Genomic DNA, 21,827 nt, shown 5'->3' on the forward strand with positions numbered 1-21,827 from the left:
TCTCTCTCAGTTACCCCGTGCCTAAGCATGTCTTCTCTCTCAGTTACCCCGTGCCTAAGCATGTCTTCTCTCTCAGTTACCCCGTGCCTAAGCATGTCTTCTCTCTCAGTTACCCCGTGCCTAAGCATGTCTTCTCTCTCAGTTACCCCGTGCCTAAGCATGTCTTCTCTCTCAGTTACCCCGTGCCTAAGCATGTCTTCTCTCAGTTACCCCGTGCCTAAGCATGTCTTCTCTCTCAGTTACCCCGTGCCTAAGCATGTCTTCTCTCTCAGTTACCCCGTGCCTAAGCATGCCTTCTCTCTCAGTTACCCCGTGCCTAAGCATGTCTTCTCTCTCAGTTACCCCGTGCCTAAGCATGTCTTCTCTCTCAGTTACCCCGTGCCTAAGCATGTCTTCTCTCTCAGTTACCCCGTGCCTAAGCATGTCTTCTCTCTCAGTTACCCCGTGCCTAAGTATGTCTTCTCTCTCAGTTACCCCGTGCCTAAGCATGTCTTCTCTCAGTTACCCCGTGCCTAAGCATGTCTTCTCTCTCAGTTACCCCGTGCCTAAGCATGTCTTCTCTCAGTTACCCCGTGCCTAAGCATGTCTTCTCTCTCAGTTACCCCGTGCCTAAGCATGTCTTCTCTCTCAGTTACCCCGTGCCTAAGCATGTCTTCTCTCTCAGTTACCCCGTGCCTAAGCATGTCTTCTCTCTCAGTTACCCCGTGCCTAAGCATGTCTTCTCTCTCAGTTACCCCGTGCCTAAGCATGTCTTCTCTCTCAGTTACCCCGTGCCTAAGCATGCCTTCTCTCTCAGTTACCCCGTGCCTAAGCATGTCTTCTCTCTCAGTTACCCCGTGCCTAAGCATGTCTTCTCTCTCAGTTACCCAGTGCCTAAGCATGTCTTCTCTCTCAGTTACCCCGTGCCTAAGCATGTCTTCTCTCTCAGTTACCCCGTGCCTAAGCATGTCTTCTCTCAGTTACCCCGTGCCTAAGCATGTCTTCTCTCTCAGTTACCCCGTGCCTAAGCATGTCTTCTCTCAGTTACCCCGTGCCTAAGCATGTCTTCTCTCTCAGTTACCCCGTGCCTAAGCATGTCTTCTCTCAGTTACCCCGTGCCTAAGCATGTCTTCTCTCTCAGTTACCCCGTGCCTAAGCATGTCTTCTCTCAGTTACCCCGTGCCTAAGCATGTCTTCTCTCTCAGTTACCCCGTGCCTAAGCATGTCTTCTCTCAGTTACCCCGTGCCTAAGCATTTCATAATCACTGTATGGAGTTTCTTGTTCATTGCTAAAAAAAATTAGCCCTGAGTATCGCTGCACATTTCCAGCCACCAAGACTCATTCTTTGTAACTTACAGCAGCTCCTCTCACAGAGGTGTACAGTACATGACAGTACATTTCGGAGAGCAACTCCCAACTAACACGTCTGTCTATTTAAAGACAGTTGGAAGGCCTTCACAGATGAAGACAGTGAGCAGGCATGGCTGGATGATGAAGGAACGCAGACTGCACAGGACCATGGGCAGTGGTGGTGTGAAGATTGCACTGTGTTGTCTAGCTCTGCAGAGCATCTCGGAGACAAAGTGAGTTTACAGCACATTAACCTTCCCGCTCCTGTTGTGCTGCACAGCGTCTGGTTGTTATGAGGCACCCTAATCCTGCACCAAAGCAGAAAAACACCTTGTACTACATCTCTTTTTTATGTTCTAGGATTGGAGCAGGGGGTCTCCGGAGCTGAACTGTGTTACTTGCAGCTCCGAGGACTCCCTGCTTCCTGAGATACTTACATTCGTGGAGGATGCCGGTATCCCTGCAGCCAGGGAGCTTGTCGGGGTAACAAAATGGCGGCTTCAAATGTCTGGCATCACGTGGGCCAATAGGAAACCGTGACATCATGCCTTGCTGCTTCCTGTTGGCCCGCGTGACCTGAGGCTTTAAACTGAAGACTGATGCCGGCACTCCCTACGGAGGTAAGAATCGCGGGACGCCGGGGGTCCTTGGGGCTGAAATTAACACGGTTTTAAAAGGAATAAAAGAAACAGATTGGAACCTGGAGTGCTGCTTTAAAATAGCATCCACTTATTTGCAAGCACCCCATAATAATCTCCCCATATAACACGACACATTTAGCTAACCTATATGTCATAAACTGCAATTTTGGGAGTCCTAAAGGTGACCTCCCATTTACTCTGTATTCTTTCTTTTTAACATAAAGGAGATCAGTCTCAGGTAGGAATGGACGGAACAGTCCAAATCCGTTCCCCAGAATTCCGCAGAACATTTTGACAAAAGCCATCCCACCCACAAAAATCCGTCTGAGGGTTGGCTACTAAAAAATCCAGTCGGATTTATGAGAGAGAGATTTCTTAATTAATAAGTGTCTCCTCTTAGATTAGCTACATGTGTGATTAGTGAGCAGCTCAAAAGTAGGATGTGACAGTGATACTACCCATCAGCTGGTTTAGCTCACACTGCTAGAGCTGTAGCATAGAAAAGCAGTGGTTGTGGGTTCTAGACCTGTTGGGTCTGACACCATTCAAGTCATTATGTTGATACCTTAGGCTTATCAACTCTATATAGTTGTTATGGAAATCCTTTTATTAAGTGTGGGATGGGACTCATGCTAATGACTATGCAAAGTATATTTACATATCTCCCAGCCAGGTACCTCAGTTGTGTCCCTTTTTTCAGCACATGCATGTCTCCTTAATTTATTTGGAGGGACGTGTGAGGGGATATATATTCAACTAGCTCTTGCTCTCGAAATGGATTGCTCTGACTAAAAAGAAAAAATCTGAAATTGCAGATTGGACTTTTTGAGTGATCCGCAGACCAAAGGAACCAGCCAATCCAAGGCAGATTAAAATCTGCCAAAAGATTACAACCATCTCTAGTCTCAGGGTAGTACTCATTATTGGTGGCGCTTAAGGACTGGAGTTGGCCACTCCTGTTCTACAGTATATGATTCAAAGCAGCCAATGGAGCTGTTTTCGAATTAAATTCCCCATTGATTTCAATGGGGAATGTTGGCCTAAAACAGCCAGATCATGCCTGTGACAGTTTCTTCAATGGGATTTTATGTTCCACTATGACCTTAACCATTTTGCTGCCAAAGAGTCCTGCAGTTTTGATGTCCATCACTGTGATGACAAGTTGGTTCCCACCTGATTCTGGAAGCTCGGATGGTAAAATGCATGGTATCTTTTCTTTGCACGGCAAACACCATGCGTCTCTATAGAGTAAAGCCACATGTTCTGTTAAGTGATTCTGTATTTAGCGTGTTCCTTGTTTTTTTCCAGAGCAGCCTGGAGAAGGTCTTTGAAAGCTGTTTCCCCTCATTTCCACTTCCGGAGATACAAGAAGATGTGAAGCCTCTGGAACAATTCTTCCCTGAGTTAGGGAGCTGGGAAGACCAAACACACACTAGGTAATAATAATAATAATAATAATAATAATAATAAATAAGTAAACATGGGAAGGATGTTGATCCAGGGATTAATCCGATTGCCAATTCTTGGAGTCAGGAAGGAATTTATTTTCCCCTTATGAGATATCTTTAGATGATATGTCACTGGGGTTTTTTGTTTGCCTTCCTCTGGATCAATATACAGTAAGTACGGATATAGGATAAAGTATCTGTCGTCTAAATTTGACATAGGTTGAACGTGATGGACGCATGTCTTTTTTTTTTTTCAACCTCATCTACTATGTAAGAACTATGTAACTATGTAACTTTATTTCCATTATTTTCTCCCAATGGAATTCAAAGCGCTTCACAATTTCAGTATAGTACACTGTACGCAGCACATAGGAATTTTTACAGACAGTTCCTGGCCGCAGAGCTTACAATCTATGTGTTTTTGGTGCCTGAGGCACAGGGAGATAAAGTCACTTGCCCAAAGTCACCAGGAGATGACACCGGAATTGAACCAGGTTCCCCTGCTTCAAACTCAGAGTTAGTGTTGTTACTCACCGAGTCACTCCCTCTCCCAGTCTGTCACTTCTCTCAATCATTTGTGTACATGTAGTGTGCAAGAAGAAAAGACCTGTGAGGTCTCATGTCCTCCAACTGTGCCTATTTAGCAGGTCCTGTAGGACTCTACCTATTAAATTAAATTATACCTATTTCTGCCATTAGCTGAAGATCCAGCTAATTAAAGCAGGTGGGAGATTGATGACATCTGCTAATGATCAGCTGGTGAGGAGGGATTTACCACTTCTAGTGTGTGTATCTATAAGTATTAGTGTTGTACTGGATCCCAAAAATGACCAGAGGAGCGCGACTTCCGGTGCAGCTCCTCCCCGGCTGTCCAATAGTAACGATCCTGCTCCGGTCACATGTTCCACTGCTCCCACCGGCACTGGCTGTGAAGGATGTCTTCCACTGCTCCCACCGGCACCGGCTGTGAAGGATGTCTTCCACTGCTCCCACCGGCACTGGCTGTGAAGGATGTCTTCCACTGCTCCCACCGGCACTGGCTGTGAAGGATGTCTTCCACTGCTCCCACCGGCACTGGCTGTGAAGGATGTCTTCCACTGCTCCCACCGGCACTGGCTGTGAAGGATGTCTTGCACTGCTCCCACCGGCACTGGCTGTGAAGGATGTCTTCCACTGCTCCCACCGGCACTGGCTGTGAAGGATGTCTTCCACTGCTCCCACCGGCACTGGCTGTGAAGGATGTCTTCCACTGCTCCCACCGGCACTGGCTGTGAAGGATGTCTTGCACTGCTCCCACCGGCACTGGCTGTGAAGGATGTCTTCCACTGCTCCCACCGGCACTGGCTGTGAAGGATGTCTTCCACTGCTCCCACCGGCACTGGCTGTGAAGGATGTCTTCCACTGCTCCCACCGGCACTGGCTGTGAAGGATGTCTTCCACTGCTCCCACCGGCACTGGCTGTGAAGGATGTCTTCCACTGCTCCCACCGGCACTGGCTGTGAAGGATGTCTTCCACTGCTCCCACCAGCTGAAGAATGATATCCTCTGCTGCCACCGCCTAAACGATGTCTTCCGCTGCTCCCACTGCCACCAGGATGTCGCCGTGGTCCTCCTCACCCTCCGCCGCCAGCTGCAGGCAAGTCTTTTGCTGCTCTGCTTCTGCCGTTCTCCACGAGGAGAACCGAGGGAGCAGAGCAGAACGGGAATTACCCGGCACTGGGTCCCAGCATCCTGGGCCGGTTCCAGGTAATTTGCAGGTACTTTAAATATTAAATGTTGCTGGGTATGTCACCTCCATGAGGACCTCTCTTGCATTACGTCATCAAAACCTGCACTAAATTCACATATCACATATTCCATCCTAAAGCACCTCTGCATGGATTGAACGTATAAATGCACAGTGTGTTGGATACAACATTATGCGGTGGCCTTAGTACACTTGCAGAGAGCTGTGTTGTTTGGAAAGCTGTTCAGAATATTTCAGTTTTCAAAAACTATCTTGTTGGTCTATTTAAATGCACGAGAACCAACTACAACTATAAAACGTAATACATGTGTGATGTGTTACCGTCGACTGCATTCATGTTGTGCAGTGGAAAATGTTGGTGACTGTAAGAGATGTGCGATTCGCAATTAAGCGATTACTATACCAAGACACATTTCCCTAGCCAATTCCAATCTGGCTTTCGCCCCAAACACTCTACCGTAACTACCCTGCTAAAAGTTTACAATGAAATCCAGTGTGGAATGGAACGGGGACAACTCACTGGTGCAGTATTCCTAGATTTTGCAAAGGCTTTTGATACAGTTGATCATGCTATCCTGCTTAACAAACTCCAGAGCTCTGGAATAGGGAAGCATGCTTTAAACTGGTTTCAGTCCTACCTATCAGGAAGATCCCAACATGTGTCCATCTCAGGCTCTAACTCCAACCCCCTGGATATCACCTGTGGTGTCCCGCAAGGCTCTGTTCTGGGGCCCCTACTCTTCTCAGTGTTCATCAATGATCTTCCCACAGCTTGTCAGGAAGCCTCAATACACATGTATGCAGATAACACAATCCTGTATGCACACAGCCATAGCCTCTCTGACCTTCAACACATACTTCAGTCTGACTTTTTGAGACTCGAAAACTGGATTTCCCAAAACAAACTGTTTTTAAACACTGACAAGACTGTAACAATGGTATTTGGGACCAAGACTAAATTTTTAAAGCTTCCAGCGACTGAGCTCCAGATTAGAACCAACACTAACACCACCCTAACCCCTGTCACTAGTTTTAAATACCTGGGCTTATGGTTTGACTCCCACTTAACATTCGGGATGCACATTGATACCCTGACAACCAAGACCTATGCCAAACTAGGGGTACTTTACAGGAACAAATCCTCCCTAAGTCTCCTGGTCAGAAAGCGTATCGCACAGCAGATGCTAATGCCAATTATTGACTATGGAGACATAGTATATGGCTCGGCACCTCAAACCCACCTTAGCAAACTTGACACCCTCTACAATTCAATTTGTCGTTTTGTTCTTCAAAGCAACTACAACACACATCACTGCGAAATGCTCAAAGAACTAGATTGGTCATCACTCGAGTCTAGGCGCAAAGTTCACCTTTCCTGTCTTGCCTTTAAATTCTTTATGGGCAAGCTACCCAGCTACCTGAACAAGCTCCTCACCCCTACCACATGCAGCACCTATCATCTGAGATCTGACTCCAAAAGACTGTTCATGGTCCCAAGGCTCAACAAAGTATCCGGACGTTCCTCCTTCTCCTTCCATGCACCCCAAAACTGGAACAACCTACCAGAGACTCTCATATCCACCACCAGCTTAAGTTCTTTCAAATCTAAGCCTGTCTCACATTTTAATCTGGTCTGTAACTGTTTCATACGCCCATAATATATATTTTCTTTAACTGTGCAGGCAATGTCTTGTATATAATGTATACCCTGTTCAATTATGTAACTGTATTTGTAACCATGTATTATTTGTCTTAACTCTGTGCCCAGGACATACTTGAAAACGAAAGGTAACTCTCAATGTATTACTTCCTGGTAAAATATTTTATAAATAAATAAATAAATAAATAAATGTGTTTAGAGGTTTGCAAATGAAGGCCGGTTTAGGGTGACATTAATATAAGGCTTTATTGCCTGTTCCTTTAAATAATGTAAACACAAAACATAAAAGAGAAACCTAGTCCATTTTGGAGAAATAACTAAACCTTTACTCCAGCCCTAGCAAACTGGGTAGTCTCTTATCTGTTTATGCTGTTGTTGCTGTAGGGGAAAGCCTCTCTGTTCTCCTGGGTCAGCATACAGTCCTTCTGTGTGCATCAAGACATCATCTTTTCCTCAGGTCAGCCCAGTTGTGGGCTAAGGAAATCTCTGGTCTGTCCTCCTTCTCCTTATGTCAGCCCAAATGTGAGCTAAGGAATCTCTCTCCTGTGTCTCACATGAGGCTTTTTACAGAGCTCTCATTAGTCCAGGTGGAGACTAGTTAATTGAGTGGCTGCAATTAACAATCTCTCTGCTGGATTCTCAGAGGTCTGGGGCTGCTTTATTTAAACAGGGATATGCCCTATGTTACAGTGAACTAAAAAGAAACACATCTTACAGCAAATAGGTATGTGAAAAATGTTGTGTGCTCCTTTGAATGTCCTTTCCCAGAGTCCCTGGCTGCAGTGGAAGCACTGTATGCTAAGAGATAATGGGGAAAGGCAGATTTGGAGGCCTGTGTGAGACGTGAATGTGCTCACAAGGGGTATTTTTATGTGCTGAAACATTTTGTAACTATATATGTCTTGAAGTGTTATATTTAGGCGAGCGTTGTATTTTCATGCTATCAATAGGTGGCAGCAAAAACAAGCTGTGGTAGCTGGGTTGATGGTTATTTTATATTTCACAACCACTATCCTAGTAAGATTAGTACATGAAGTAAAACATATTCATCTTGTCTCCAGTTGGAAGACTTCAAGTTTATTCAGTGGCATTTTTAAGGTGAACTGTCACTAATAAGCCATGTCATGTACACACTTGTGGACCTGCGTGTGTGAAAGGGCTTTCCTGAGCTGAATTCTCCTACCATTAATTGCAAGAGAAATTAAAGAGAAATTAAAATGTAACTATTGGATGTATGTTTCTGAGTTGATAGGCAGACCAATCCCTCAATTGTTATACAATTGCATGTGATCAGAGTATCTAAGACAGACTATCTTGGCTGTGAAGCCATATGGCTGTGTAACATCAAAAGTGTAACATTTAAGTGTGTGGCAGAGTTAATTTTGGAGTTGAAATTGGAGGTGAAGATTGGAGGAAGATCTGGACTCTGAACAACAACTTTGCAACTGTAAAAACTTTACTTTCTAAAAGCTGTGATTAGCTATACACTTTTATCCTCCAGTACCCGGGAAGTCTTTCCTCCTGCATCTCACTACCCTCCCTATTGCTTTTTATATTACTGTTTCCTCACTCCTTTGTGAATGTCTCTGTTCTCTTCAACTTCCCCACTCCCCACTGCACCATTATTTATACATCTCTCTCCCAACAACTTCTTTACCCCTCAATAAAAAAACACCCACACAAATCCTCTAGTCACACCCTCTAGCTACTCCTTCCTGCTTCTGGGGATCTCCTCTACGGCCGTGCTTATAGTGCCAGCGACGCGACCGATGACGTCGCCACCAGCAAAAGTTATCATGTTTTTTAGTGACTGTCGCAAGTGACGTCACTAAAGGGGGCGGGCCGCACAATTTGATTGGTTTAGAGACAGTCACATGTGGCGATTGTCTCTAAAAAATAAAATTTAGCCGGCTTCCAAATTTTCCACTGCCCGTCGCCATCACGCTTACTATAAGCGCTTGCGACGGAGTCAATTGATTTCTTTTGGAGCAACGTCACATCGCCGTCGCAAGCCTGAACCCAGACATACACAGCTGATTTCACCCACGCCTCCCTGCCATCTCTTCCCCTGTAAAGTGTGTTAACCCTCTCATTTTAATACTGACTAACCTTAAAACTTGCCCCACAAATCAAGCATCCAAATAGCCTGCACTCATGGTTACTGTCCCACACTCAGTCACTCCTACCACCCATTGTGACCATGACTCCCATCTACAGCACTTATTCCCTCACCTGCTGTCTCTGTAAGTTCCCCTCAAACCTTAGATTGTAAGCTCTTCGGGGCAGGGATTTCCTTTCCTATTGTCTGATTTTGCTGCACTTATTGTATTATTATAATTCCCTGTACTGTATTCTTTGTGAAGCGCTGAGTACACTTTTGGTGCTATATAAATAAAGACATACAATACAATACATACAACAAATTAGCCGTCCAGTTGTTCCACTCACCCATCCGCTGGGCGCTAAAATGAGCATACGCACCCCCATACATGCACACACAGCGCTCCGATTACGCTGCCACCACCAGTAGTAGTTTAAGTCCTTAGACGTAGGAGTCCCTGGTCCCCCAGAAGAAATGAACACATTAAGGTGACAATCTCCACAGACGTTTTTGTGTGCAATGTTTTCAACATAGGATTGAAGCAGGCGGTCTCCGGAGAGAACCCCCATTAATTTCCGCTCCGGGGACCCCCTGCTTCCGGAGATACTTTCCTCCACAGGGGGTACCGGTAGCCGCTCTGCTTGGCTAGCAGGGATTACACGAGGGCGGACTTTTATAGCTCCCGGGCCCCGCGGGCCAATAGGAAGCCGTGACATCATCAGCTTCCGCTTCCGCTTCCTACTGGCCCGCGTGACGCGCGTGTAAACTTTGCTCCCCATAGAGAGGTAAGTATCTCGGGAAGCAGGGGGTCCCCGCTTCAGCTCAGGAGACCCTCTGCTCCCGCACACTATTAATAAAAATTACATTAAAGCAGCTTCATTACCTTAGCGGATAACCGATAAGGCAATGACGGGGTTAAGACACCATATCTGCTTTATTGGGGGCAGAGGGGGTGAGTGAAGAGGGTACTTGGCCCTTCATTCACCCCCTCTGCCCCAATAAATATTACCACATGTTAGAATCACCGATACACATCCCGCCCCCTCTGCCCCCGGGGGTCTCTGGGTGGTCCCTGCGGGGTCTCCGGGTGGTCCCTGCGGGGTCTCCGGGTGGTCCCCGCGGGGGTCTCCGGGTGGTCCCTGCGGGGTCTCCGGGTGGTCCCCGCGGGGGTCTCCGGGTGGTCCCCGCGGGGGTCTCCGGGTGGTCCCTGCGGGGGTCTCCGGGTGGTCCCTGCGGGGTCTCTGGGTGGTCAATGCGGGGGTCTCCGGGTGGTCCCTGCGGGGGTCTCTGGGTGGTCCCTGCGGGGGTCTCCGGGTTGTCCCTGTGGGGGTCTCCGGGTGGTCCCCGCGGGGGTCTCCGGGTGGTCCCCGCGGGGGTCTCCGGGTGGTCCCCGCGGGGGTCTCCGGGTGGTCCCTGCGGGGTCTCCGGGTGGTCCCCGCGGGGGTCTCTGGGTGGTCCCTGCGGGGTCTCTGGGTGGTCCCTGCGGGGTCTCTGGGTGGTCCCTGCGGGGGTCTCCGGGTTGTCCCTGTGGGGGTCTCCGGGTGGTCCCCGCGGGGGTCTCCGGGTGGTCCCCGCGGGGGTCTCCGGGTGGTCCCTGCGGGGTCTCCGGGTGGTCCCCGCGGGGGTCTCTGGGTGGTCCCTGCGGGGTCTCTGGGTGGTCAATGCGGGGGTCTCCGGGTGGTCCCTGCGGGGGTCTCTGGGTGGTCCCTGCGGGGGTCTCCGGGTTGTCCCTGTGGGGGTCTCCGGGTGGTCCCCGCGGGGGTCTCCGGGTGGTCCCCGCGGGGGTCTCCGGGTGGTCCCCGCGGGGGTCTCCGGGTGGTCCCTGCGGGGTCTCCGGGTGGTCCCCGCGGGGGTCTCTGGGTGGTCCCTGCGGGGTCTCTGGGTGGTCCCTGCGGGGTCTCTGGGTGGTCCCTGCGGGGGTCTCCGGGTTGTCCCTGTGGGGGTCTCCGGGTGGTCCCCGCGGGGGTCTCCGGGTGGTCCCCGCGGGGGTCTCCGGGTGGTCCCTGCGGGGTCTCCGGGTGGTCCCCGCGGGGGTCTCTGGGTGGTCCCTGCGGGGTCTCTGGGTGGTCCCTGCGGGGTCTCTGGGTGGTCCCTGCGGGGTCTCCGGGTGGTTCCCGCGGGGGTCTCCGGGTGGTCCCCGCGGGGGTCTCCGGGTGGTCCCCGCGGGGGTCTCCGGGTGGTCCCCGCGGGGGTCTCCGGGTGGTCCCCGCGGGGTCTCCGGGTGGTCCCCGCGGGGTCTCTGGGTGGTCCCTGCGGGGTCTCCGGGTGGTTCCCGCGGGGGTCTCTGGGTGGTCCCTGCGGGGTCTCTGGGTGGTCCCTGCGGGGTCTCTGGGTGGTCCCTGCGGGGTCTCCGGGTGGTTCCCGCGGGGGTCTCCGGGTGGTCCCTGCGGGGTCTCCGGGTGGTCCCCGCGGGGGTCTCTGGGTGGTCCCTGCGGGGTCTCTGGGTGGTCCCTGCGGGGTCTCTGGGTGGTCCCTGCGGGGGTCTCCGGGTTGTCCCTGTGGGGGTCTCCGGGTGGTCCCCGCGGGGGTCTCCGGGTGGTCCCCGCGGGGGTCTCCGGGTGGTCCCTGCGGGGTCTCCGGGTGGTCCCCGCGGGGGTCTCTGGGTGGTCCCTGCGGGGTCTCTGGGTGGTCCCTGCGGGGTCTCTGGGTGGTCCCTGCGGGGGTCTCCGGGTTGTCCCTGTGGGGGTCTCCGGGTGGTCCCCGCGGGGGTCTCCGGGTGGTCCCCGCGGGGGTCTCCGGGTGGTCCCTGCGGGGTCTCCGGGTGGTCCCCGCGGGGGTCTCTGGGTGGTCCCTGCGGGGTCTCTGGGTGGTCCCTGCGGGGTCTCTGGGTGGTCCCTGCGGGGTCTCCGGGTGGTTCCCGCGGGGGTCTCCGGGTGGTCCCCGCGGGGGTCTCCGGGTGGTCCCCGCGGGGGTCTCCGGGTGGTCCCCGCGGGGGTCTCCGGGTGGTCCCCGCGGGGTCTCCGGGTGGTCCCCGCGGGGTCTCTGGGTGGTCCCTGCGGGGTCTCCGGGTGGTTCCCGCGGGGGTCTCTGGGTGGTCCCTGCGGGGTCTCTGGGTGGTCCCTGCGGGGTCTCTGGGTGGTCCCTGCGGGGTCTCCGGGTGGTTCCCGCGGGGGTCTCCGGGTGGTCCCCGCGGGGGTCTCCGGGTGGTCCCCGCGGGGGTCTCCGGGTGGTCCCCGCGGGGGTCTCCGGGTGGTCCCCGCGGGGGTCTCCGGGTGGTCCCCGCGGGGGTCTCCGGGTGGTCCCCGCGGGGGTCTCCGGGTGGTCCCCGCGGGTGTCCGTGCGTTTGGCGTTTTAAAAAAAAAAATTTCAGCAACAAAATTTGCCGAAAAGCTCTCTTATCGCCGACTTATCGGAGCCTACTGGATAGCAGTAGGCTTTTTTGGCGATAAGGTGGCAATAAGCGACTTATCGCTGGTTACTGCACAGGCCCCTGTGTCTCATACAGGAGTTCCATCTCCTCCTGCTGCATCGTGTTGTCATGGCGACCTCCCCTTTGTAATCACCCCCCTTCAGAGCTCAGCGGCGGGGGCGCTCTTTTGGTTACTGTCCCCCCCCTCCCTTCAGAGCTCAGCGGCGGGGGCGCTCTTTTGGTTACTGTCCCCCCCCTCCCTTCAGAGCTCAGCGACGAGGGCGCACCTTTGGTTACTGTCCCCCCCCCTCCCTTCAGAGCTCAGCGACGAGGGCGCACCTTTGGTTACTGTCCCCCCCCTCCCTTCAGAGCTCAGCGACGGGGGCGCACCTTTGGTTACTGTCCCCCCCCTCCCTTCAGAGCTCAGCGACGAGGGCGCACCTTTGGTTACTGTCCCCCCCCCCCCCCCTCCCTTCAGAGCTCGGCAACAGCGGCTCATTTTTCTGTGTTTTCCCCCCCCCCCCTTCGGTGGCTCAGTGGGGGGGCAGGAGCGTTTTTTAGCGCACAACTTTAACTTAACTGTTTTCTTATTGTCATACAGAAAAAAAGATTACAATGCAAACTGTTTTTTTGTATATTTCCACAAAAGACAGATGACAGAGTGGCTGGGTGACAGTGACAGAGTGGGTGGGTGACTGAGTGGCTGGGTGGGTAACTGAGTGACTGGGTGGGTGACTGAGTGGCTGGGTGGGTGACTGGGTGAGTGACAGTGAGTGGGTGACTGACTGACAGAGTGAGTGGGTGGGTGATGTTTGTGACGGGCTGGGTGGGGGTGGTTAGTGACTGTGTGGGGGGGTGGTTATTGACTGTGTGGGGGGGTGGTTAGTGACTTTAGTGACTGGGTGGGGCAGGAAGGCAGGGGTGGTGGGGGGGGGCTTGAGGTGGGTGGTGGGGAGAGGGGTAGGTGGGGGGTGAGGTGGGGGGATGAGGTGAGAGGGGGGGTAGGTGGGGGAGGCTGAGGTGCACGGGTGGGTGGTGAGGCGCTGGTGGTGAGGCGCGGGGCGGGTGGTTAGGCGCGGGGGGAGGGTAGCGGCGGTGCGGGTGCTTGTGTAGGTGAGAAGAGCCAGGTTTGGGTAACTCATGGGGGTGGGGGGGTGTTAGCGGTGGTGCGGGTGCCTGTGGAAGGGAGAAGAGCCGGGTTTGTGGCTGCACTGCGTGTCTCTCGCTCATGGGGGGAGGGCTGTGTAGGGGGGGGGGGGGGCGAGACACCGGCCAATGAGAGCCGTGGGAGGGCGAGCGGACCGACGGACCAATCAAATGGTCTACAGACACACAAACAAGTTTCAGTTTTATATATATTGATATATATATATTCTACTGTACTCAGTACCTCCAAACTCAGCTCAGTGATTTACTTTATTATTATACTTTTTTTATAAAACGCCAACTTATTCTGTAGCTTGGTACAATGGGGGGGGGGGGGGGGGGGTACAGAAATGTGATAATTACATAAATAGTTACATACAAATACAGACAAACAATCACAGACAGATACCAAGAGGTAATGAGGGCCCTGCTCGTGAGAGCTTACAGGAGGGGAGGCCAACTCCAGTCGCCAAGGGCAACAACAGGTCAGGTTTTCAGAATATCCCTACTTCAGTACAGGTGGCTCAATCAGTGGCTCAGTCATTATGACTGAGCCACCTGTGCTGAAGCAGGGATATGCTGAAAACCTGACCTGTTGGTGGCCCTTGAGGACGGGAGTTTGCCCACCGCTGACTTAAATTCTAGTACAAGGGAGCACAAACTATTTGAGCTGCGCCCCCTTTGCCTGCTCCCCCCCCATGCTCGCGCCCCCCATACCTCTTTCGCTGCGGTCTTGTGACGTCACGGCGCCACGGCAACCGGCCTCGAATGACGTCACATGACCCCGCTGTTCGGGGCAAGAACCTGTTGTGCGTTAAATAAAAAATACATCTATGTGCATCTCCGCATATAATTTCAGCGCTATATAATGAACAAAATATTATTATTCATATGGTGAAAGTGCCCGAGTGGCTGATGCCTGGTTGACCAGTGACTAGCCAGTATTTCTGATTGTCGTGTTATCTCACAGATCAGCTGAGCGGCTCTGGGGAACAGTGTGTGATCGAAGGATATACCCTGAGCTGCAGGGCAAGTGGGAGGGATCCAGACTTCACAGCTCCTACCTCTCTACCCTTCACATCAGTCCCAATGGCAAGGTGAGCGGGAAGGGACGATCATGTCATTGATCAGTAAGTTGTGTTAGAGACATGAGGCGCCACTACTATGCTAACAGGCACTTTGAATGTATGGTACAAAACAGTATTTTGATTGAAAGCTCTTTAGGGAAGCGTTTATGTTCTTTTGGACCATTTTTACTAAGCGGTGCTATTCCATAAGACAACCTCCGACGACATCTGAATTGGTCATAACTGTGTCTTCTGGCACCAGAAGGTGTCTTATGGAATAGCAACTTCTTAGTAAGTGTAGCGGGGTACCCCCTGGCTACTATTCTACCCTATGGGCTGGCAGTAAACCCTGGTACTATCAGGTTGGCAGGGGTTGTTATGGGGTTTTCCCCTTCACCTTTGGTACTGCTCTTGAGTGACAACAGGGGGTGGTACAGCCTGTTGTAGCTGGGACAACAGGGTGCCCGCCTTCTGGCTGTACTTAAGGGCAGGACGATCCAAAAGTTAGGGGTTGTTCCTTCCCACTGAGGAAGGCAGGTCACACATCTGGGAGCCTGAGATTAGGGCCTTCCCATGTGCTCTTCCCTACGGGAGAAGTGAGTGTGATTATACCTCTGCCTCCGCTAGGGAGGTGGGGAAGAGCTAGGATGGCTACGGGTGCCCTTGGCCTGTAGTGACGGTCCAGGGACCATCATTAGTGATAGCTGATCTGACATAGCTGTATCCGGCAGAAGACTGCTGAGTAACTGTTACTGCAGAAGAGTAGTAATAAACCGTTCCTGTTTTGCAATATACCTCCTGCCTGGTGCGTGACCTTACTGGGGGGAGAGGTATTAAGTTCTACCGTGGGAGATCACCTTCAGTTCCTGGAGCCTACGGCAGATGGAGGCGCTGCACTGCTAAGAAGATATGTGGGGTGTGAACCCCAGAAGCCTGTTCCTGTGTCCCCACTACCATTGGCGGAAGACTCTGCCCTCCTGTTGCCAGCAGGTATATGCACGATACACCCTGTAATGGCCCCTATCTGCAATTGGGTGGGGGAAACACTGTTACATTTGGAGGCGCTGCTGAGATCTGTTTACCAAACAGGACAGGCTTACAGTGAAAAAAAGCTGGAAGTAACAAGGTACGCTTCCAGAACAAGTGCTAAAGAAGGAGGGAGGCTCGGTATAGTGTTCAGGGGACCCCAGCATACCATAACCAGGGACAACTTTCCGCGCCATGAAACTATGACTTAGACATGAAGATAGAAGATCGATGCCAGCACGGCTCCTGTAGATATCAAACTCACCAGGTAGGATGGTAAAATCAATTTATTAAACTACATAAAACAGATACTAACAAGACATGACTAGGAGACGTCCTCCCACGCGTTTCGTGGGAGGAGGTCTCCTAGTCATGTCTTGTTATTATCTGTTTTATGTAGTTTAATAAATTCATTTTTTCCATCCTACCTGGTGAGTCTGATATCTACAGGAGCCGCGCTGGCATCGATCTTCTATCTTCTTGTCTACATCCGGATCGTGGCCGCGCAACGGAAGTACGTCATTCACTCCTGGAGGGGAACGTGCAGCCGGGAGCAGAGGGGACGGATCATGAGTATCAACTCCATCCGTTAGCTGTCGCATCTGCAGCCGCTCGCCATACATTGGGAACGGGACTGCACACAGCTTCAACCCCATACCTCCATGAGGCTTTTTCCTTGCCCCACACATCAATTATATACAGACTAACAGCCACAAGGGTTATCCTGGAGTCGCCAGATGGTTCTTCTTTGTATGACTTAGACTGCCCTAATGGACAAACTGTGCTGAAGCAGAGGGCTATTGCTGTTCTGAGTCACCCTGGGTATTGATAGCTGTGGAGGTTTGGAGGGGATAGATGGTTAACGTGGTCCAAAAATCAATGAAAGGGTCTACAGTGTCAGTGCTAGAGCAGGGTGGTGTAAGGTGCTGTTAAAGTGGGCTGCGGAGGGGTGCCTTGACGGACTCAGGTGCCTGAACCTCTGAACCACCACAGTGCTGCTAGTTGTGAATGCACAGGGAGTCACAGAGTGCTTGTAATGGACTAAGATCGCGTACAGCGTATTGCGATGGAGCTTTGCTAGTCTGGGGTACAACCTACTCTTGGTAGACTGCTAATCTATGTGCTGTGAGAAACCGCAAGGACCGGATTCCTGTCGGAATCGCGGTTACTGTGTGGCCTGTGAATGGACTGTGCACAAAATGGAGGTTCCCTTGCACAGGAATACACCACGTGAGTCGCACAATTCAAAATGGCGGTTCCCGCCGAGAATGGGAACTGCGTGGGAGGTTTGCAAAAAGTCTGCAAGCCTTGTTGCAAAGTTCTGCAAGGGTCTGGCACGAAAGCTAGGACCCCACCATGTGACTGGCTCAGCCAAGGGTCGGAGTCACGCCCCATCAACGCTGCCGAGTGTCCCTCCTCTAATCTCCACCAGAGGGAGGGGAAATGTCGACAACAAATGCCTAAAGACTTTGGAGAAAAGGGGAGGTACTGGATGTAGGGAACCGGACGTTCAGTTCTCCAGAGCCTGGCGAGCAAGAGGAATGAGTTACCCATTTCTTTTGTGCCCGTGTTTACATAAAGTGAGGTCACGCGATATGGACTTTGCCTACTACTCACTGCCAGAAGGTTTCCTGGATGTACCCACTGATGGGATCATGATAATAGCAATAATCTCCCTGTGTCTCAGGCACAAAACAAAAAATTAGATTGAAAGCAGTTCGAGGCAAGAACCTGTTGTGCGTAAAAAATAAATAAATCTATGTGCATCTCCGCATATACTTTCAGTGCTATATAATAAACAAAATATTATTATTCATATGATAAAACTGCCCAATTTGGCTGATGCCTGGTTGACCAGTGACTAGCCTGTATTTCTGATTGTCGTGTTATCTCACAGATCAGCTGAGCGGTTCTGGGGAGCAGATATGGACTTTGCCTACTACTCGCTGCCAGAAGATTTCGTGGATGTACCTTCTGATGGGATCACTAGCTTGATGTGCTTGGGCCCTGATTGTATGTTCCCGGAAGAAGACCTTGTTTGGGGGGGCTATTTTCTCCGTGGGGGGAGTAAGCTACCTTGTGTCTAGCCCGCTACTGCCTACAACTGATGAGTACCAAGTCCCGACAACCGAGACAAGGCCTGAGACGTTCCAGACCCCGTCCCCGCAAAGGACCCAGAGACGGTCGTGAACTGGGACCAGCCCACGAGATGCCGGGTAAGGTGACTGCCTGGGGTGGTGAGGCACCGATGTTCACAGACGCGCAGGAGCCTGGAGAGGCCTTGCCTATTGCCCCTGATGACTCGGAAATGATCCAGTGCCTTTCCCCTGCGGATGTGTCCCTACCCTCTTCCTGTACCAGCAGCCGTAGGTCTTTGGTGGTGTTTTGACCACTGTCGATTATGCCGACCAATGCTGTGGAGGAACCGAACAGTCCTATTGGCTCAGAGAGACGGAGGAGCCCTGCAACAATAACCGCGACCGTGAGACCTGAAAGGCGGATGAGTATACCTTCCGTGGAGGTATCCAGAGACCTACTCAGCGATTCTCCAGTGATGATGGAGGTACCTTCCAGTGCTGAGATCCAGGTGGATGATCGAGAATCTATTTCCGGACGACCACCGGATGCCAACACCCTTCCGGTGCGGGACCTGGAGTTGCACCAGGACCCCGCGAGACCTGCCTGAGATGACGTCGAAAGGACAGCGACCGCTGGGGCGGAGAAGATTTTGATTCCCGCTCCGGTGAGTACTGCTATTACCCCAATAAAGAGACATGCCTCTATTCGGTTCATGTATGAACACATGGCCCACCAGAAAGAGGCTGAGGATCTGGCTAAAAAGGAACCTAGACCTCCGGTGTGCCCAGATGTACCTACACCTGCTTTCAAGGCCCCTTATCCTGTGACCACTAAACCTGAGATTCAGTTGCATTGCCTGTCCTCTTTTCCCGCAGCTGCTATAAGGATTTCCGATGAGGAAACCCCACCTGCTAGGCTGGCCGAGGGTGGAGTCCCACCGGGAGAAGCGGACATTGCTAAAGGGAACTATTACTCCTTGCGAAGGAGTAAAAGAGCCGCTAAGTCTCTCAAACCTTCCCAGGATCGGGATTGGGAGAATGATTTTGATAACAGGTCTGTGGGGGCGTCCAGTATTATTTCTGAAGGAAGTAAGCAAGCAATGTCTGTTATATCTGATGTATCAGGATGTTCCACACATACTACACATATACAGGGTCGTCGTCAGTGGCAATAGGCAGGTTCACCCCTGAACAGGCTTCAGAGGCCATGAGACGCTACGAGCAAGAGTTTAGGTTAGACCTTGTCCAACCTACAGGAATGGCCCATCGGCCTACGCCCTAACTGCCCTGGGACCATGAGATTATGGTAGAGTACCAGTCTAATTGGGATCCAGATAGTTTCCCGGAGAATTGGGATTCTGAGGAGTCAGATGAAAATTGGTATAATGCAGGGAATGGTAGTCCCGGGATGTTCTCTTGTGGGTCATCTGGATATAGTTCCCCGGGATCAAGTGAGCCTATGCCTAAGATAATACCTGGGTGTGGGTGCCCAGTATGTTAGCAGGAAAATCGCTATGCTCGCGCTTTAGATCCAGTGGATCATGCCATGCGCTGACCACCTTAAGAGGGTGTATTCAGTGACCGTGTACGGTCATGCAGAGCATTAGTTAGCCTCTGGAACCAGAGCACTATTATTGATGAGAATGTTCTCCATGTTGGAGGAACCTTTGTTAATATTACAGCCATTTTGTATGTGTTTCTTCAAATACCCTGACATGCTGTTTTTCACAGAGAACTGTATATCATGCATATTAATGTGATAATCATGTGAACTGTTATCTTGTTTTTGTCCATGTTTCATCAGACGATGGTACCCGAAAATGTAGGACCCAAGCGGGGTCGTTGGGAATCCACCAGAGGGAGAGTGTAGCGGGGTACCCCTGGCTACTATTCTACCCTATGGGCTGGCAGTAAACCCTGGTACTATCAGGTTGCCAGTGGTTTGTATGGGGTTTTCCCCTTCACCTTTTGGTACTGCACTTGTGTGACAGCAGGGGGTGGTACAGCCTGTTGTAGCTGGGACAATGGGGTGCCCGCCTTCTGGCTGTACTTAAGGGCAGGACTGCCCTAAAGTTAGTGGTTGTTCCTTCCCTCTGAGGAAGGCAGGTCACACATTTGGGAACCCAAGGGACAAGGGAAAAAGGGAAGTGGGTGGGGAAGGAAGGATACCCTTGCTCAGCTATGGTAATAGTAGATACAGTGCTCGTCCCAGGATATGTGAATATAGACACACAGTTGGGAGCCTGAGATAGGGGCCTACCCATGTGCTCTTCCCTGCAGGGGAAAGTGAGTGTGGTCCATACCTCTGCCTCCACTAGGGAGATGGGGAAGAGCTAGGACGGCTACGGGTGCCCTTGGCCTGTAGTGGCGGTCCAGGGACCATCCTCCAGTGAATGCTGACAGACTGTATCCGGCAGACGACTGCTGAGAAACTGTTATTACAGAAGAGTAGTAATAAACCGTTCCTGTTTTGCAATATACCTCCTGCCTGGTGCGTGACCTTACTGGGGGGAGAGGTAATAAGTTCTACCGTGGGAGATCACCTTCAGTTCCTGGAGCCCACGGCAGATGGAGGCGCTGCAGTGCTAAGGAGATATGTGGCGTATGAACCCCAGAAGCCGGTTCCTGTGTCCCCACTACCACCGGCGGGCGACTCAGCCCACCTGTTGCCAGCAGGTACATGCACCATACACCCTGTAATGGCTCCTATCTGCGATTGGGTGGGGGAAACACTGATACATAAATATTGGCCAAATGGCTGATCATCTTCTATCATTCCTTGTAGCATGTCTATTGGATCAGTTTTCAACAGGTATTACCAGGGGTTCACCGAGACCAACTTTGGTAATGGAGGCCATGTCATTCTTCAGGTTTTTCTTTCCATATTTTTTAACTGAATAATTCACAAAGGGTTAATAATGTTTTACTATAAAATGCTAAATGAATTATAACACAGAAAGCTGTTAGTTTACATAGACAAAAAAAAAGCCATACCACAGCAATGGCGTTTTTACGTACATAGGGTAAATGAGTTAGGAGCTTAGTGAATGTCCCCCATTGTGTTGAAGGTCCCTCCACCACTGCAAGTGCTCAGGACCCCGAAGTGCCCAGAAGTTCATAGTAATGTCACATTTTGCTCTTTGCAGCTCCACCCTCACAAAGTGAAGTCAGTTGTCGTTTCTCCAGCTCCTAAAGAGAAGTTGCAGCCCCACAAGCTGAGTGTAGTTGTCGGGAAAGAACCGGAGCTCAAGCTTATGAAGGTGAGAATCCTGGATCTCACAGGCTGGGAATGTGCACATGGGTGTGTAGAGGTTTGTGAACAAAACACTCATGATAACAACATCAGTATTCATGGGTGCAACGCACTGCTTACGTATACAGGTAACTACAGGTAGTTCTCGCTATCCAACGTTTCACTTTACAATGAATGGCATATCCAACGCTTTACAATGCAACCTGAGAGCTGTTTTTCGACGCCTGAATGCGTTATCCAACGCTCACCGCCACTGATTAACATGGGACTCACTTTACAGCGGTGTCACTATCCAGCTACCTCCAGAACGGGTCCCGCTGGATAACCGAGGACCGCCTGTATCTGTGTTTGTAGTATGTAGATTTTTTTTAAACAATGAAGTACATACTTGGTACGGGTTGGTTCCATATCTTCAGGAGTGCTAGGCAGCCCCTGGCTGGCACCCCTGAAGTTATGGAACCAACCTTTAATTTTAGTACACAACACACACCATACACAGACGCAACAGCTACATGCACCGTCCACAAACGCACACCAGGTACACATACCATACACACATGTATGCCATACACTATACTAGGGGTGCACAAACTTTTTTTGTCTGCTCCCACTGCTTGCGACCCCCCCTTGCCGTACCTATCTGACGTCATGGCATCATGTGACGTCGCGTGGCCATTTGACCCCACAGCATCATTTGACTCCATGTTGCCATGGTGATGCATCGCCACAACCCGCCGGAGACAAGGTAAGGGATATACAGAGGCATCGCACACTCCACTGGCATTTAAATGTTGTGAGGAAGAGTGCAGGGCCTCTGTAAGCGCCACGCCCCCCTCCCGAAAATGTTGCTCCCCACTGCACTATACAATGCACTATACAATGCGAAAGCTCCATACACATACAAAAGCACAATAAACATGCACACCAGATACACATACCATATATACAGTAGATGTGTGTGTGTGTGTGTGTGTGTGTGTG

The 21,827-nt window shown here is 51.3% G+C and overlaps 1 protein-coding gene across 4 annotated transcripts in view; it reads left to right on the forward strand.

Annotated features, from left to right (window-relative positions):
- Positions 1 to 21,827, forward strand: part of LOC142498689 (uncharacterized) — a 73,234-nt gene that overhangs the window by 7,018 nt on the left and 44,389 nt on the right. For 2 of the 4 annotated variants that reach the window (XM_075606966.1, XM_075606965.1), the window contains exons 2-5: positions 1,421 to 1,563; positions 3,280 to 3,407; positions 14,393 to 14,519; positions 20,740 to 20,853. In XM_075606966.1, the coding sequence (XP_075463081.1) occupies positions 1,421 to 1,563; positions 3,280 to 3,407; positions 14,393 to 14,519; positions 20,740 to 20,853 (512 nt within the window). The remainder of the gene's footprint in view (positions 1 to 1,420; positions 1,564 to 3,279; positions 3,408 to 14,392; positions 14,520 to 20,739; positions 20,854 to 21,827) is intronic. The other 2 variants (XM_075606967.1, XM_075606969.1) reach the window with 2 other exon arrangements.

The sequence above is a fragment of the Ascaphus truei genome, chromosome 7 (genome assembly GCF_040206685.1).
Source record: "Ascaphus truei isolate aAscTru1 chromosome 7, aAscTru1.hap1, whole genome shotgun sequence".
NCBI lineage: Eukaryota > Metazoa > Chordata > Amphibia > Anura > Ascaphidae > Ascaphus > Ascaphus truei.